This window comes from Lottia gigantea (genome assembly GCF_000327385.1).
Source record: "Lottia gigantea unplaced genomic scaffold LOTGIsca_5, whole genome shotgun sequence".
Lineage (NCBI taxonomy): Eukaryota > Metazoa > Mollusca > Gastropoda > Lottiidae > Lottia > Lottia gigantea.
Window position 1 is genome coordinate 4,281,057 of NW_008709715.1, and position 20,023 is coordinate 4,301,079.

At 30.4% G+C, this 20,023-nt stretch overlaps 1 protein-coding gene across 1 annotated transcript; it reads left to right on the top strand.

The window, feature by feature from the left end:
- Window positions 1-517: 517 nt before the first annotated feature.
- On the top strand, window positions 518-18,463 carry LOTGIDRAFT_210287 (hypothetical protein; the record flags this gene model as incomplete). The annotated part of the gene is made up of 20 exons (XM_009062044.1): window positions 518-703; window positions 1,440-1,509; window positions 1,738-1,838; window positions 2,258-2,362; window positions 2,848-2,940; window positions 3,576-3,615; window positions 3,804-3,981; window positions 6,448-6,523; window positions 7,033-7,091; window positions 9,595-9,812; window positions 10,170-10,243; window positions 10,531-10,582; window positions 10,713-10,765; window positions 11,123-11,191; window positions 11,573-11,695; window positions 11,884-12,000; window positions 12,369-12,485; window positions 12,813-12,932; window positions 13,184-13,312; window positions 18,305-18,463. Exons 1-20 carry the CDS (start codon window positions 638-640, stop codon window positions 18,461-18,463), a joined length of 2,019 nt encoding a protein of 672 aa, XP_009060292.1. The 5' UTR covers window positions 518-637.
- Window positions 18,464-20,023: the final 1,560 nt, after the last annotated feature.

The following is a 20,023-nucleotide window of genomic DNA, read 5'->3' on the forward strand; positions in this document are numbered from 1 at the left end:
TTATTATATGATATGTTATTGGTTGTAAAAGGTTAAAGCCCGGGTCTATATGATTTCGTGACAAAAATATGTGTCAGGTCCTAGATCCTACATAGGAGTCCTGCGCTCATGGCGTTTTCCTATTTGGATTCTCAGTTGTCACTTAAATCTGAAGTCTACCTCCCAATTTATGTCCCAAAATCGTGGAGGCTGACGCCGCCATTGATTTCGACATTTGTCTACTAGTTGAATCTTCTAAATTTAAGCGTAAAGCCACCCCAGATAGATATAATGTACTAAATGTAGAAAGTTTAGGGTCATGAAACTAGTATTCTCAACAATACTACAAATCTTAATGGAACTGCTCTTGATAGATGGTACGGTTATAAACTCGCACAATGAAATTATGTATTGGATCCACATTAGATGTTTAAGTCCTATTTCATTTCACGATTTTTGTGCGCGATTTGTTTGGTCGATTTGTCTCTTTCTGCCTATAATTTGGGTCAATTTGACCTAATCCGTCTGGACGTTCATGTCGAAACATGTTGTAAAGTGAAAGTCGGAAAGTTGTTATTGAACTTGTCAAATGAACTTCGGAGAAATAAACTATTTCTTTAAAATGTATGTGAAAAATTTGGGTAAAGTGTTATAAATCATGGCGGCGTCAAATAAAGAGAGGAATTTCTACCCTGAAACAACACCTCAAACTAGCAACTCACCCGTAAGTACACAAACTTCTTTACAATTACAGCCTATTGGCTTATTGAATATGGGTGCGGTGTTTTCATTCCACTCTACAGAGAGTGACTTGTCAATAACCCAATGAAAAAATGGAATATAACAATAGATCAACTTTGACACTTGATGACAGTCAACAGCCATGTCTGACTCTACCTACAACATTATTCAGATTTCTACTAGGTCTCGCATCAAGTGTCACTTACCAGGGGTAATATTCCCTGGAATCTACATTATTAACATCAGCTCAGCCTACCCACAATTTTTTACTGAAAACTGAACTCTGTGAAAATCCCAAATACTTTCTAGAATTTCACTAACCAAATATACCAAGACAAGTCTATCAGTACTATTTTGAAGTTGATATCTCAATTAATATTAAAGTACTTGTACAATGTATTTGACAAACTTCAAGAGGCATGTAAATCTTTTGATTGCGGAGCTGAATTTTTATATTTTGGAAGACAAACTGTAGATCAGTCAGTTAATTGGAATATATGGGACAAAGGGTGTATGTCTAATCTCAATTGGTACAAAGGAGTCTGGTGACCCTAAAAAAATTACCTTTATTCATTATTCTAGACGATATTGCTGTAAATGGTGACAGATAATCTGATGCAAAATGTTTGACCAGACAGCATACTTAAGAACTTTGATTGTGTTTTTTTAACAAACTTTTACTATTGCTGTTGCCATATTTATTATCATCACTTTATTAGGTACCTGCATTCCAAGTGGAAACAACATTTGGTGCTTCAAACTTTCCTCCTATAACAACAGTTCGACATAGTAAGTTGTTTTTATTTGTGTGTAAATCTGAGTTTGAAAATGGTCTATCTTACTATTATTACTTATTATTATTATCATCACTTTATTAGGAACCAGGGTGTGGGGGGGGGGGGATATTCTTGATTTGTTGTCATTAAGCAGAAATTTGACATGATACGGTAGTGAATATTAGTGAAATATGAAAGTGAATTTTATGATTATTCTGAACAATTAATTATTATTATACAGATGAAGATTCAGATAGTGAATATTATAATTATTTAAGTTCCACTGCTAGTACTCCACCTGGAACATTGGCTACTAGAAACACTGTAGTGGATAATCTTGGGGTATGTTTTTTCTGTTTTAGTAATGATATAGGAATAGGCATACCCTTGCTGTCATTTTCTGAACCCTATTCACAAAACCGTTACGGTAGCAAAAGGAATTATCAAAACAAATTTGAGCATTTTTATCTTTCAGATGATTTTGTATCCCTAAATCTGGATTTTGTAAGACTTTGTGAATGAGGCCTCAAGATTTTATCCATGTCAAATTTTTCATCCTTGAAAATCAGACAGGATTAATCCTATTTTTTCTTTAAAATAGCTTTTGTTACAAATTCTTAAAGCCACCTATTGGCATAGTACACCCAAAATCTTTTACATGTTACTGGGAATATTTCTTAGAGTCTGTCATTGAGAAAATACTTTAATAATGCATAAATTTTCATGATGATGACATGACATTTACTTGATTTATATAATAGATAGCACCACTATCAAGTTTATTACAAGTACCAGCCAATCCTGTACAACGTAATAATTCTACCACCAGCAGTAATAGATCATTATTGATAGCTGATAAAGAAGATGTAAGAACAATTTTCAGTTTTATTCAAGGGAATTGACCTTATATGACAAATAGAATTTAAAAACTTGACATTGATAGCTAGGTGGACTATGTGATGCTGTTTTGACAAACACAGTCACAAAGGTGGCATATAATGTGCTATTTCATGCAGAGTTCAAAATTCAGATCCAGATGTTTCGTTCTGTGTCTTTTTTTTCTGCAGGTTACTTTTTCCATCCATGATCCACCAAATTCTTCTTTAAATCATTTTCAGTATAATTTGACCCAAGAGCGCCAAATTTAATCATAATTCAAAGAGACTGATATAAAACTCTGTTAGAAGTTGGATGACAATATAAGTCAATATTTTCCAATAATTATCTAAGAATTCCTTTTCTTTGATGGAAGACAATATATTTGATAGGTTGAATATTTTAATGAGAATGACCGTGAACAGGACAAGTCTGTTGTCAAGAACTAATAATTTATTCCGGATTTGATTTTCAGGAAATATTAGTGTTTGTGGAAGTACCAAATAAAACTCTGTATTGTAAATTATGCCAGAATATCTTTCATGATCCTGTTATTGTTGCATGTGGGGTGAGTCTTCTTCAATTTATCATGCAATTTAGCCATTAAATTGTCAATAAAATTACTCCCATTGAAAATTTGCTCTAAGAATTTCTTTAAGATAATTGTGTTGGTTAAATTTCTGTAAAGAATTTGTACCATTTTTTGATTTAGAATATTTAAAGTAGACGTATTGTTCAAGGGATGAGGTCACTAATCACAGCATGTGCTTGAATCACATAGGCTCTTCATAATTAGTGATGTCATTAAATACTTAGTTGTAAGGGATTGCAGGAACCACGGACATGTGATTGAAAATTGGAATCATGCAAATTAATGCTATCAGTGTCCCTGATACACATGAAAAATTTAGAAAATCTCTTCACAATCCCTTTAAAGATTTTGCTTCAGAATGGAAATGTAGATAATTGCCATATTATATAAATCCACTAAATTTGTTCAGTTTAATAAAAAAAAATATGTCTGCCCTGAATTAGGGAATGAATAATTGATTTATGGCAATTACAGTGATATGAATATCACACTAGGCTAGGTGCCTAATTAAAGGAACTTACAGACTATGTTATAACAAGTAATGATATTGAACTTACTAATTTTACCAATTGATTTGTTTTAGTGATTTGTGGCATTAACATTTATTACAGCATACTTATTGTAAAAGATGTGTCAAAGTGAATACAGAAAGTAAGTAAATAAAAGGAATTTATTAACCTTTGCTGTATACTTGTTGTCATCCAACCTTTGCTTCTAAAATAAATTAGTTGTTTAAGGATATAGTTCTTTTGAATTTTTTTAACCAATGTTAAACTATTGGCAATAAACAATTTTAGACTTTAACTATCAAATTAGTTGAATTTCCTTTTACATTACAGATCAGTGTCCAGTAGATAATCAGAAACTATCAGTAGTTGTTGCTAATATAGCCGTATCTGAACAAATAGGAGAACTATTTATACATTGTAAATATGGTTGTCATCTAGCAGAAGATGGTGTAAGTTATAAACTAGACCTAGCATTATGTCCTGTTACAGTGAAAATAGCAGATAGACAGTAAGTAACATATTTAATGAGCTAGCTTGATCTTTCCCTTAATCGTTCTATGAAATCACAATTTGTGTGTATTTGATCAAGGCACAAGTAACCTTCCGCTATTTATTTCTAAAAGCATCCCAAAATTCCTGTGTTTCTTACTCAAAGCTTAAAGACCATAAAGGAGCCTCAAACCACTCAGGGGCTAGAAATATCCACCAAAAAATATCCCTAGGATCTGGAAAATAGGTTGTTCCAATGGCTGTTGGATAACACATTTATTAAAGAGGCTGCAGTTTATTTTACACAAACCTAAAATTTTGATTGATAGGCCACCATACAAATAAATTAAATTAACAGTTTGCTAAACCAATCAAATACTGACAGTTGTTATATCACATATGAAATTGAACCAAATACTATAAATACACATTCTAGAATCCTAATGTAACATTATTGTCTAATACAGTCTTATTTATACATATCATGACCATATGCTCAAGAAAGTTGCATGTGTTTAGTTAAAAAAAAGGTGTGATTATTCCAAAAAGAGAGCTCTTGAAATAGTTTCCTGTAATTTGGAAGTGGTAGTCACAATATTGTTTGGGTTAAAACATTAAAAGATATATTAGAATTGTTCTGCATGACCTATAACAGTCAGACAAAAAGTAATAATATTGAAGTGAGCCAGCAGGTTTAGTTTGATAACTAAGGAACATTTAATCACAAGTCTAGTATACCCTCCCATAGGAACATATTATTGATCTTTTAAAACTATATAGACTTTCTCTTATTTCTCTTTTATTGATGCAGATTGACTTGTTAAAACTTTTAAAAACTGATTTATTTCTTCAATACATTTTTAGCATCTGTATACATCCATCTGTGACAGGGAACATTTGTCTTATCTTAATGTACCAGTACTGTTTTCATAAGCACATAATTACCTTACATTGGTCTAATACTAATCCTCTAATTATTGCCCTCTCTTAGATTCAGTTAACTGAACTGATCTCACTGGCCCTTGTCACATTCTGCCATTGGCTAGTTTAGAGAGTTGTCAGTGAGTTTCATCACCTATCCTGTCCCTCAACTTTACTTTTATCCCAGTCTTTGAATGTGTGTCCTTGTCTTCAAACAGTGAGTGTATGGTTCTATCCCTCATTATCAGATGATTGTAGAATTCAAGTTTCTCCCTTGTGATGACTACTAAACGGTCTTTATCATGATATTGCCCAGGCCTGCTGTACCAGGAATATTCCACAATTACTAATATTCAGTGCCCAAATAAGTAACCTGATATGTTTATGGTTACAATCTCAAGGATATTTATATAGTAAATTCACTAACAAGATACATTTTTGGTAAAGAGATTCTTATTATAAGCACACAATGGTCTATACTCATTAAGTAAACCTACAAGACTTATTTCGTAAGAATTTTTTCCAAAAAAATAAATATTAAAAAACATGTATCCGTTTGTGTTATTTTATTGGTTTAATTTTTGTTGTAAAATTTATCATAATAGGTTATCTAGATATCTTTTATAGTTTCTAAGGATATTTGGACAGTAAATATCAGTAACTGATATTGGACCACCTTGATTTGACTAAAACAAAAGACCATCTTTATCAACCTGACCACTGGATGAGAATATGAAGTTAATGTTCTATTGATTATACAATGGAATACTAAACAACAATAATCTCACACTGAATTTGACATTATTTTATCATTGCTGGATAGAGTCCAAGTCTCTCAAGTTGGTAACAATCAAGTGTGGTGCATTTGAATAATCAATTTCTGTGTAAGAAAGTCTTGACAAGATTCACACTGGAATATTTAAAGAAGAGATATAAAGTGCAGTGCAGCAGATAAATTGTCTGTTGTTTTTTTTTAACTTGCTTCTCCTGGGAGAATCAAATATTGTACTGGACTTGGTCTTATCTGAGAGCAATCTAATTGAAATTAGATTAAAATTACGTTCTTTTTGGTTTGTTAATATTTTTGTCTTCATTGTCATCTGACAATTTTTATTCTACAGTACTGTTTTAATGATGTTAATCTGAACCAATCAAAACCTGTATGCCAAACCTGTTTCTTGATAACATAATGGATTTTGGGATAGCAAAACTCAAAGATGCTGTAGCTAAGCTTCGGATGTTGCTATCTCACAATTCATTATGTTATCAAGAAACAGTTTCTACATAACACACATTGATTGGTTAAAACTTATGTTAAAAGAATGGGACTGCAGCAAACAACTTATTAACAAGATTACAATGAATACAAAAAATAAAACCAACAAAAAACAAATTGCAATTTAATTTTAAGTGGAATGATCTGAGAGCAGCAACAAACAAACAACCAAATATTGCAGTTACCATCTGTTGAATTTTTAAAAAAAAAATCCTTCAATTCTGGTGTGTGGATGACTGGGTTATGTTTTTTAGCATTTCAAGAAAGCTATCTTTAAAATGATTTCAGAGAACATGAATCAGACTGTGATTATAAACCTGTAGATTGTCCTAATAAAGCTGGTTGTCCACAATTATTAAAAAAGGTATTGATATTTTCTTTTCTTGATTGATTATCGAAGTAAAAGTCTTTTCAGGCCAGTTTACTGATTTGAATGCATTTGTCAGCCAAATCAACATAAACCATTTTACTGGATCTTTTGTGGAGTTTACAACCTTAACCTCCTGAAAATTTTCAACTAAACTAACACAATTTAATAAATACAATCCCATAGACTTATATCATAGTGGCAAATGGCCGTCAAAAACATTTAAACCATAACCCTGATCCTAGTGATCAATTTTAAATATGTCAAATGAGAAATATTCTATATGGCTATCAAGTTTGGCAACGAGTTATTCTACAACTTTTCTTTTAGTGTCCATTTTATTTATTCCATGCTTTTTGGACCAAAATATGATTTTCCATTACCATTCAATATTTCAAACCTCGAGTTAAACTTCATGAATAATCTTGAGTATATGTTTGCACAACTTGAGTTGTAGGCTATAAAGACTTGAAAGTGATATAATATATTGATTTTTTATATTTAAGGATTTAGAAGACCATCTAAGATCCTGTAATAATGTTCGTTGTCCTCATAAAAAATATGGGTAAGATCTAAATTTTTTAAAGTTTTCTTGCAATTGATGCTTTTATTTTATTACTGTTATATTTTGGAGATTTTATAAAATAATCTCACCAATTTATTAAAGAAATTGATTTGTATGTATACGTGGTGTATACTGATTCTCATATACCAGTATACATATACCTCTAACATTCATTTTCATCAAAAAACATTTTCTTTACTGATTTAAATTCTTGTGATGAGGTAAATTATTTTATGTATGCCTCACTTTCTGGTAGATTTATAAATTTGAAGTTCTTGAAAAATTTCTCATCAGTTTGATTTAAATGCAAATTCTGAATTTTTTTGTTTGCTTGATAGTAATGTGTGATATTAGAACCTAACCTGCTTTTTATATCCAATCAGCACTGGCTGATTTCTTCAATTAAGTGGAAACTTCTTCATTAAGAATTTCTCATTCATGTGACAGTTTGACTGACAGCCAGCATTAGGTTCAAAGTAAGTTAAATTGCATGAAGTAAAATATTCACTTCACTTTCTCTGCCCACATCTTAACCAGGAAATTTCACCTAATACGATCCAACTATTTCTTAAAGATTTATTCAATTTTTAAATAGTCATACCGAAATCTCTTTATGCGTCACATGGTTGTGGCTGCCTGCTTAGTCCAATATGATGCAGAAAATAAGATTCTTAAGCCCTCCATTATTTGATGTACATTTGATTACATCTAGTGCATTTTAGTTTGGATATCACGAAAAAATCAAACCATTTCATTCTTTCATGTGAAGGTTATTCTCTTGTAAGAAAACTATTCTTCTTTCCTTTTTTCGAGAAGGTTAATCCTTGGACACTTATTGCCTTTTTTTGTCTCTGACTGTAAGCCAATTTTGTCAGTTAAACTAATGGAGTGTAGTAGAAGTTGTTATATCAGACGTAAATCAATAGTCTAAATTAAGTTCCTGGGAATTAGGCAAAGAAATAGTGTAATTACTGATTTCTCAACTATCAACTTCACTTTTTGAAATTAATCAAATAAAAGTGTGAGAAATATTAAAGGAACACGAGTATTAATCAAATATTTTGATTTGATATTAATGTTAGTTTAGGATATTGAAATTTGATAATTATTCAGATTGAAGGTATTGAAAATAAAAATGACTTCGTAAAATCTCTTATGCTTTATCAATAATGGAAAATTTCAATGCAAATGGAATTTCATAACTTGTGAAGTCTTCTTATTCTTACTATTGATTAAAGATGTGTTTAACAAGATAGGTGACCCATTTTGAGGGGTTGATTTGAGTCTTGAATATATGAAAATTTCAGAAGTACTACTGTATGAAAATTGCATAATTTCTTCAAAAATATCTCAAAATAGGAATTTCTTTTCCTATTTCTATAAATGTTTTTTCTATATATGGCAGATAATTTTGGACACACATGTATTTGAAGGCTAAAATTTTGACACTTAGCTGTGTACACTAATACTTATTGGCTTAGCTAAAAATAAATTCCTGTTTCTGAGACTTCTTCCCTTAAAACATGGATATGAAGCACATCAATAGGTTTATTCAAAGTATGGATGTTGCCAAACTCATACACCCTTTCATGAATCATGATGCTAAATACTCATTAATGATAAACACCAATAAAATCATGTCAAACAAACACTGTAGCTATATTGATTTCTTTTGATTGCTCTATTATTTTCCCTTCAAGATATTTTATGGAAAAAATTGAATTGGCCTGAATTTCTGTCAATGTCAGCTCTTGTTTCTAATAAAGTTATTATTAGATTTAAAAAATAAGAAAGGAATTCATGTTATATGACCTCAGAATAAGAATCAGTTGAATAGCTGTTTTTTTCCTCAATCAAATTGAAAAAGCTGTTTTATCTTCCTGCTTTGTTCTTTTCATGAGTTGACATTAAATAGCCTAAAACATTCATTAACTCTCGATGGATTTAAGCTCTACTAGGCCTACTGTAGCTTGTCATCTTTCTGGAACACCTGATGCAACTCAGGGACTGTCTACTTCAGATTACGCATTCTCAAAAATATTTACAGTGTACATTCTTTGTCCTCTTGATTTACTGTGTTTTGGTTCTTTCTTTAAAATAAGTTAGGCTAATGCTTGCAACTTTGCATCTTTCTTTTCTGCAGCATTTGCTCATCAATTAAAAAGGTAAAGAAGTCAAAAAGATTCATTATTTGGTTGTGTAATTGCATTAATCCCCTATTGATACTGAATAAGAGAATGTTCCTTTGAATTACAATAATGCTATTCATTGAAATCATTACATCTTTTATATCAAGGTTATTTTGATTGAACTTGAGTGTTATTGAATCAACTGTTATCAGCTAGATTTTGTTGTCCATTGTAAAGAAAATGATTCTAAGATTGAAAGTCTTTGATATCATTCTAGATGGGAATCTATTTTAAGAAGATGAATTAGTTAAAGGTTTGTTCGATTCCCTCTAATCTATTTGTAGTTACTTAGTTATTGTGTTTACGTTATTTAGATGTGATTTCGTGGCTACGCAAGAAGAATTGGAAGAACATTTAAAACATTGTAAATTTGAAAGTATGAAAGAATTCTTACAAAGATCTGAAGAAAAGATGTCCGACATGCAGCTAACTGTCTTACAAAAAGATCAAGAAATTGAATTTTTACGTTCCATGTTGGGAAAATTGGCTGAAAGATTGGAAATGTTAGAAAAATCTGTAGACATCAAATTAGGTAAGTGTGAATTGACTTCAAAAACTTTAGAGTAAAAAGTAAAGTTCGTTAACTTTTAATGTTAGAATATAAAGATGTTTTTTTCTTTTTATGTGGATGGAGACACTTTAGTACTTAACAACCATTTAAAATATGGCTGGCTTGATGATTGATTATGTATCTAAAACATGTGTCCGATCTTCAGACATATCAGGTTGATATTTAAGCGGTTGCATCTTCTATTTGAAAAGTGCTCTGGGGTTCTATCAAATGATTAATGGAATAATTAAAAGATTTCATGTATATCCCTTTTAAGGTGCATATATTAGTTCCGTTAGAATTTTAAGATGTCTGTCATTCTTTGTTTATTTAATACAGAATTAGTGGAACATAATCAAAGTAAAATAATGAATGAAGTTATGGATAATAGAAGAGAATATTCAACATTAGCTGTAAGTCTTCTTTTGAATTGCAACATATTCAACTCAGTCTGTTTCCACAGCTATATATCATGCTTCTAACTAAAAAAGTTGGTAGATACCCCCTTCATTTAAATCCATCTCAGGATTTTACCCCAAAAGTAAGCAGAGGGTAATTTTTCTTATTTTAACAAATATCATGCAGAATTAAAAGGAAGATTTCTTTGTGCATGAGACTCACTGTATGTGAAGATTGATTGTGAAACTGTTTCAAGTATACATACATATTAATGTGTTCAATGTTTTTATGTATATTTCAGGAACAAATAGCATTAATGAACAATAGATTAGATTTAGGTGCCACTGCTGGAGGTAGGTTTTATTTGTTAATGTTAATAATTGAAAAGATATATTTGTCCCCAATATAGGTATACTCTGTGATGAGCTTTTTGACATATTTCATGGTATTGGTTAATCATTGTTCATTTTGTTATGATTTCAGCTTTTGATCCTATATCAATGTTCAAATGTAAAGGTACTTGTGTGGGTCATCAGGTAAGTTTCAAAAAAATTACTTATATCTTGTACTTGTTGTTTCACAACTTGAAAAATATATATTCCAATCGTTTGATAAAACCGATTTCAATTAACACTAGGGTTATCTCCCATGTAATAGTATGGAATATTGCACAGTGACATTCAATATACAGAAACAATAATATGTAAAATTTATTTTGATGATTTCAAAAATTGTATAAAATTTGAAATAAAAGGAATGACATTATGACAATAATGAAAAAACATGAATATAAAATGATAGTTACAAGTTTTAAGTATACTGTACATTTTGTATATATTTGATAATATCAATTGTATATATTATATATTTGCATATTAATTGTATATTTACAGGGACCAGTGTGGTGTTTATGTGCTTTAGGTGATTTTCTATACAGTGGCTCTTCTGATAAAACAGTGAAGGTAAAATATACATGTACTTACATATAGGTTGAACTGAACTGAAACAAAGTTACATATCTGCCCCTGATTTGGTTTATCAAGACAGGTAACCCCGTGTAGCATGCAATGAGCCTAAGAGAAAAAGTCGGCCCTTGTTAGATTTGCAACTCCCAAGGAATCTTTGGCGTTTATTATATCAATTTAAGTTGTGGTTTCTTTAAAATAGATAACTATTTATGATGATATTTCATGGATTTTCAGTTGCAACTGACTGGTTCTTGGTTTTTGTATTGTTATGTCCTTGACCTTAAGTTAAAGGTTTAGTCAACTGATATGTGCAAACATTGGTCATATGATTAAAGAATTCTGCATTAAAAATATTCCAATCTGTATTTATTTAAGGTATGGGATACAAGTGCAAATTTTCAATGTGTGAAAACTTTAGAAGGACATACTGGTATTGTATTGGCATTATGTACATATGGTAAAAAACTCTTCAGTGGTTCACAAGACTGTAATATTCTGGTATGTGTTGATACTGTCAGTTTTGTATGCCCATGCACCTAGAATTGCTAGTAAAAGAGAAAAAACACAATTCCGTCAAATGTTTCTGTTTAAACTCTTGTGAATTTGTAGGCTAATGGTAAATAATCTGTGATCTAAAAAGTTATCTAAATGGTTGATTATTGTGAAAAATTATTTGATATTTGTAGGTATGGGATATAGATACATTTGAAACTATTAAATGTATAGCAGCTCATGATAATCCTGTATGTACATTAACTTCAGCTAGAAATATGATATTTAGTGGTTCACTGAAAGTTATAAGGGTATGTATTGGACGATTAGGTGAAAAAATATATGCAACAGGATTTATAACACTTTTAGAATAATTTATTAGTGAATCATGTAATATCTTGAGTGTATAAACATTATTTCTCTTAAACATAAGGTCTTTTGGTCAAATGTTACATAAGAAACAGGAAGGATTTAAAAAATGCTAGTAACAATTCTTGGGAGTCATCAATTATCTTCATACTTTTTCCTTGTATGCTTTAAATCCTATAAATCTGGCTTTTATTTTGAAATTTGATGACATCAAGCCCATGTGGCATTTTTTATTTTCATTGTTTTTTTTATGCAACTCATGGTGTTTCATATTATATTTTGGAGTTGTTAGAATGCCTATGGTTTGTAGGTATGGGATGCCTATACCTATGAGATGAAACAAGAAATAACAGGTTTAAACCATTGGGTGAGAGCTCTAGCTGCTACTGCTGATTATTTATATAGTGGTTCTTATCAAACTATCAAGGTAATATACTTAATAAAGTAATTTTTTATTTCCATCTGAACCTTCAGAAAGTGAATCTATATTGAGAATAGTCAGTCTCCAAATACTAAACAACAGAATAGAGTTGTATACTTTCATTGTCATACAATCAATGACCCTCTGGAACTCCATGTCAAAGTGAATGTCAAAGTGGTCAAAGACATCTTGTCATCCAGAATGGTCAATGATATCAGTCCCTCATATCTTTTTGCATATTCATAAATTTACAGTAATGTTTTGACTATATTTAGAAATTCAAAGCAAATGTAATTAGAGTAGTATATAAGGAACCATTTGATGTATTTTAAGATATGGGATCTAGGAACATTAGAATGTGTTAGAATGTTAGAAACATCAGGTGGAAGTGTTTATAGTATAGCTATTACTAGTCATCATATATTATGCGGTACTTATGAAAATTGTATAAATGTAAGTGATGTGTTTCCTTTCCTAACTTTTTTTATGTAACTTTATCTAAATTGACATCAATGAATAGAGATGGGACTTGGGTTATTTCATTGGCCAACATATTAACACCCTAAATTTTCAAAACCTGCAAAGTATTGTTCTCTTGTAAGTCAAGTTTTCATGGAATATTTCATAAGATTTTAAAGGCATTAGCCTTGACCTTGGATAGATGGTTTACATTTATGTGAAATAATGAATGGTAATTTTTGTAGGTCTGGGATACTAATTATGTACATACAACAACTTTAAATGGACATTCTGGTACAGTGTATGCTTTATCTGCGTTACAAACAGCGTCTGGTACTAAAGTATTCAGTGCTTCCTATGATAGATCTTTACGGGTAAGTTTATTTTGTATTTAAATCAGAACTTTATACCCTTTTACACTTGATCCAGAATTGGGTCTCCCAATAAAGCAAATAGTGCCTGGTACCAGATACTAATAACTGGCTATTTACACCAGCATACTGAGTGCTTTATGAGACAGAATTAAATGTTCCCTCTCTAAGGAAAAAGTGAAGAAAAGGTCCATAAGAAGTCACCACATGGTAAGATTAATTGTAATGGGTTGGTTTTTTTTAACTTGATGACATGAACCAAACCCATTGACATACGGAACTGATCACTTCAAAATGAGAATAGCATTTGTAATTGTTATCGCTTGAACTTGATAACATTCATTTATCATGTCGGTAACAATGTTTACACTTCAATGACGCAGGAATGAAAGTTTTTTTCATTTGAATGTTTGATGCATCTCAAAATATAACATTGATGACTTTGTTGTGGGAAAGTAAGATTATACCATCTGAAAACTGTCAGCAAGTTATGCCCCCAGGAGACTGTCAAATGCAGTATATTGATATAATTACATTGCATATTCCTACAGAGGGGCTCTGCTCATTAGATTGGTAGTTATTAAACAAGTAGCGGCTATCTCTGACTTTTGAATCATTTGGTAATGATTTATCAAGCTATCATATTGATGTGATTCAAGTGATATCATTCTCAAAAGGTAAAGCACTAGAATAATGAGTTAATCTTGCCATGAGTTAATATTATTAATCATGTATAGACAAAAAACCAGTTTCAATGATGCATATTTATTTTGTTCATTTACTTTATTACTTTATTTTCTCTACAAGATTAAACATATACACTAAGAATACTAACAAAACCTGGATATATCTATGATTAGTCCTTACTGTTATTTTTCCTGAACATCAGCAATATTCATTTAAAATTATGGTATGGACTAAATCTTCAAATGAATATAATAGTCTATAAAGTATTCAAAAGTAATATTCACAGCTCTAGTTATTTTGAAACTATCATACACATTGTTAGCTTATGAATACTCTATACTGCAGGGTTAAACCATTTATACCCTACCCCTTGCCCCCACAAACTAAGGTCCTCATGTCATTACTTGATACCACTATGCTGTATATTATTTTTTACCAATATCTTCCAGTATTTTGATGAGTTGACGTAAATATTCATCTCTATCAGTTAGAGAAGGAAACATAACTCCTTTAGGATCTCGGTCTTCTGAAAATAGAATAATGATAACATTGAAAGTTCTTGTCTAAACCCTTGAGCTGTGATTTCAACTTACATTACAACAAATGGCTATATTTGGATTCCACCAATGGCAAAGGCCTCTTTTAAGTGACCATCTCAGAAAGATGTCAATTATCATTAAAATTATATCATGACAAGGGCATTAATATCTTAAAAATCTATAAAATTCTAATGAATGTATAAAGAATGTATCTAAAGAATGTATTAAATTCTACGGAAAGTATCTCAAAAATAGAAAGATTTAACGAATGTACATATAAAATTCTAAAAAAAAGTATAAAAATTCTAAAGAATGCAGAAAAGCGATGTATAAAATTCTAAAGAATGTATTCAATCCTGAAGAATGTATAAATTATATACTATAAAATTCGAATTTTTAAAGTTATAGTAATTGTAAATAATCAAGAAAATTGCCCTCAGAGTGTACAAACTCATAAGAGTATATTATTCAAAGTCTTTGTCCCTATCAAACGTATGTGTAGAATCAGAATGGGTAAAATTTCATCAAAGGCATTGGCTTCTAGTAATATAAAGCTCCATTTCAAATACTTTTGTTTTGAGAATTAGAATCTGATTACCAATTATACTGCAATTTGAAATAACAAAATTCAATAAAAACCAGAGTTTTCCGGTCATCTCTTCCAGGCTGTTGTAACATTATTATAGGCAATTAAGATTGATGACGTTCAAATATCTTCAATATCAGCATGTTACATCCCTGGTGACTTTTATCACATAAACTTTAATCTGCTGTACATCTTATCTTATTTCAAGTCCAAAAAAGTATAAGTTAAAAACTGTAACATGATAATACTCCATCAATCAAATAAATTGACAGAAAATAATTTTAATTGCAAAAAGTATGTCAGCTATCATGCTCTCATGAAAAAAGTAAATTGAGTTTAGGCAATCAAACTGTTGTATATTCTAAAATTTATTACCTCTTAAAAACATTAAGAAAAGCAATAAATCAACTTATCCTAAGTTCAGTACTCTAAAAGCCTAGCCAGTATCGTTGACTTTAAGAATATTCAGATTGATTATCAAACAATTGGGCTTTTAGAAACCTATTCAGAGCAAGTATGATTTTATAATCACCATAATTAAAAGAAATATATATTCAGTAACATAATTTCATAAAATTTATCAAATTTGACCATAATTAATTAACAATTGGCACTTATTTTCATCTTTCCTTGTGGCTTAGCCTTCTGAGCTTTGGCTAGTGCTGATATTCCATGGAAACACCCTGGATATATTTCATTTAAATTTCAGTTTTTGCATGTTGCTTTTCTTGGGGAACCATCCCTAAAGTTTATACTGGAATTAGTCAAATTTTCAATCTTTTTAAAATGATTATATCACAAAATTATCTTTTTTATAATTGGTTACAGTAATTTCTAATTTGAGAACCAAAGATTTAGCTGTGAACTTAAGAAATTCAGATGGATCACTTACCATTGTTTCTGATGATTTTTTGCCATCTGGAATCTTGTGGTTGAAATATATCATAAGGACCATAGAATCTGTAGGCTAGAATATATAGAAATACAAATAAAATTAGGCTTGTTATATTTATACATTTTCAAATATGACATGTCAAAGAGGTTTTCTAATTCTTTTTATGTGAATCGGACAATTTTCATCATTCTAATGTTCAATCAGATGTCTGTGGTTCCTGCAATTCCACTAAGCTAAGTGTTTGATGATGTCACTAATCATGAAGGGCCTAATGTTATAAAGTATAATTTGTGATTAGAGATGTTATCAAACATGGTGAAATTGCAGGAACCACAGATCGTCTGTGACAGAAGTCTGACTGAAGTTGAAATGGTACAAATTGATGCTTTTAGAAAACCTCTATACAATCCTTTTAAGTAGGCAGAACCCAATTTTTGCTCATACTTGATACTAAATGGGTTGTTAACAACATACAGAATCTTGAGAATTGTATTGTATACTTATGACAAACTCAAAAATTGGTTGTGAGCTGACAAATGGGTGCTGTTTGGAAGAGCTCCAGTTTTTACATTTGGAAAGAAAAGGAGAATAATAAATGACTGAAAGTTATACATATACATGTATCTCTCAAATTTTTCCATTTGTCAAAAACATGCCAAATCTTATAAGAAATTTCCATAGAAATATCATTTCACTAGACAAGAGAGAGAAGAGAAACCACAATGAAATAGATTTTAATAGATCTATAATTTCATTAACAGAAATATTTTATACCAAATTTAAGTCATCGGAAGACCAAATAAGTAAAATAAAATATCTTACCATGAATTATTGCACAGTAAATACACAAAATAACTAACACAGATATATTTCTGTTCATTGTTCAAAATTATGTGAATTCAAATTCAAAAAGAATATTTTGATCCAAGAATGTATTTTTATTGAAGACCAACACTGTGCCAGCTCCCTGTATGCTGTTCCGTGTATAGTAATGAAGATGTGTGGAAAGTTTTGTTTATATATTAATTGTTGCCACCCACCTCTCTAGTGATTTCCGTGTTAAGAATAAGAGGTAGTTATATTTGTCAGATATCAAACTATCTTGTCATTTTAATTGCTGACATACTCCTTATTACTATTCACCTTCATTAGTACATGTTATTTTCGCCTTCTGGAACTTAGTTTCCAAATATAAATATTTTTATTTTTATAGAGTAGATTACATCTGCTCAATTTTGTCTTCTATTTTCATTATATTTCTGAATAGAGACTTAAAAATTTTGATGCCAATCTTTCATGAACAGCTGATGCCCATTTGTTAAAGTTAAAGGATGCCCAATCAAAGCTTTGAGATATTTTAAGGCATGTACAACATCAACAAAGATTTCTGCTGCAAGCAGGAGTGTCTCTAGAAAATGTCTGAGGTTGGGGGCCCAAAGTTGAGAGGCGCAAAACCCAAAAGGCCGAAGCCCAGATGACTAGAGATAAATGTTGAGCATTACATTGGCTTAATTTTCACTACAGATGGAGACCTATCACAGGCCCAATGGCCCATCCTCTAAATATACCACTGCATACAAGTATTCAAAGTATATCTTCAAAAAACATCAAAATAAATGTGCAGGCAATAGCTGCCTTGCCTGAAACTTAAATGTCTTTAATTTAGGACAATCTATTCAGACTAAAACTGTTATCATTGGAACTAAATGTATGTGATAACATTAATTTACAGCATGTTGGGGGTGGATCCTTTTTGTCCTTACAGACTAAATTCATTGTTGAAAGTGACATTTTCCTCAAGGCATGTTTTTTTGTATAGAACTGTAATAGTTTTATCATTTTCTTTACTTGAAGAAGAACCCAATTATAATTAAGCCCTAAAGCCACATGTGAAATTTGTTTCATAGAACAACAATAAGAGAATTATTTTTGTAAAGAAAAAATGCTGCCGTACAAATTATATTAAGAATTGTAATTTTTTAAACATTCTTCATTTTGATGTGCATATCATTTAACATTATGAATCTATATGTACCCCTTATGTTCAAATCAAAGAGATTTGTAAATGAATTAACAAGGATTTGTAAATGTAGAGTTCTACATATTTGCTTTTCCTGCTGATAAAGCTCAATTGCAGCTCTATGTACTTGGTTTGTTTTTAGCTAAAAATTAATTTATCTTGTGACTTGACAGTGTGATGTTAAAAATTGAAAGTATCAGCTCAAGAAAGAGTAAGAGCTCTGAAAGTAGATGATAATTCAATCTGTATGATTCTATATATGATACAGGTATGGAGTATGGATAATATGATATGTACCCAAACATTAGTCAGACACACTGGTAGTGTAGCCTGTTTAGCTGTTTCTAGAGGTCGAATATTTTCTGGAGCTGTGGACAGTACTGTCAAGGTAATTGATATATACATATTTTACTTGAATGACATTTGATAAAGGTGGTTTGATATTTATATAACACAATTCTTATAGAGTACAATTACTGATTTTGTTTAAGCTTCATTATATTGTGCTCCATAAAAATTGTGATATCTATACTGATATACATTATAAGACATAGAGTTGACTAATCAATTAATACGGTAGAATTAGCTGTTCAAGAACCAGTTATGTAGCTATTGTACTGGAACTCTATCTTAAGAAATTTGATTTGACTCATCTGATTATGTATGTTATAGATCCTGTCGTTCATGCGATTATCTTGTCATGGAAGCAAGTAAACATATAGAATTTACTCAAGACTTGCATTGTGACAAAAAATTTTTAATTTTGCTTGGACATTTATAGTTAAAATTGTTATTGTTTATAGGTTTGGCAATGAAGTAGACACTGTGATGAGATATATTTTTATATAATAGAACTATTGGAGTTGTTACTTATATGTGATACAAGGACCATTATTACAGATTGTAACATTGGTTTATAGAGCCAAAATGTGCTGCTGCTATTATCAGCCAAAAATTTTTCCTGTCACAGCATTACAGCTTTATTTACATTAAGCACAATTTGTTCTTTCTCTTATCACAATTTTCTGAGATTATAGATCTACATACAAGATGCTCACTCAGATAAATACACCAAAAGTGTTTTTGAATGCAAAGAAAAATAGAAAATATTTTTTCACAATTTCCATCCCCACTTATGCATCAAATTGTTGTGAAAAGTCAAGGTATTTGACTAATGTTTGAGCAATATTAATAGTTTGTAAATATGCAACAACATCAGTGATTACAATTTCATGGTTTTTGGTTAGTTGACACCTACATTATTGTTACATTATTGCAGTGCAATATTTACATTGAAATTTTATTATATGTTATAATATCACTTAAATTTTTAAAAAAAAGTTATAAAAAGCTCTTTATTGATGTTACACATGATGTTTATGAACTTTTTTGACTCTAATCATGATTTTAAATGCTTTCTCTAAATAAATGTTATAACAAAGGATTTTTAAGTTACTTGTTCTGTTATCGGACACATAAGGGGTTTTTTTTTCGCTGAGGCTAGTAAGTGTAATAGTTTGGTGTGAATGAATACTGCTTTATTGTTTTAAGTACCTGTCTCATGTTTCTCAAAAATTCTTGAGCTCTTCTGTTGTCAGAAGTGTTGTATCTTTGGTGTAATATACGCCACATGTGGCAAATTTATATCAAGCGATTTTTTGGAAAATAAGAACAAGGCTGATGTGACAATGAGGAAGTCATTTGAAAAAACAATAGATCATGAAATTAAACAAATCAAATTCTGGGTGCTTTTCTCATTTTATTTTTGGTAAAAAAACAAATTGCATGTTCATTTAACTACTAAACTTTAAACTAATATACATGAGCAGATTGCATGCTTTATTTAAATATATAATATTAGAATTATTTCATTGCATGTTTAGATTTAAAGGGAAAATTATATTTTTTGTTTATTAAAAGTTCAAGCATAAGATGGGCTCTAAAAAGCAAAAAACAAAATAAAAAATTGCAGCATAAGGATACAGTT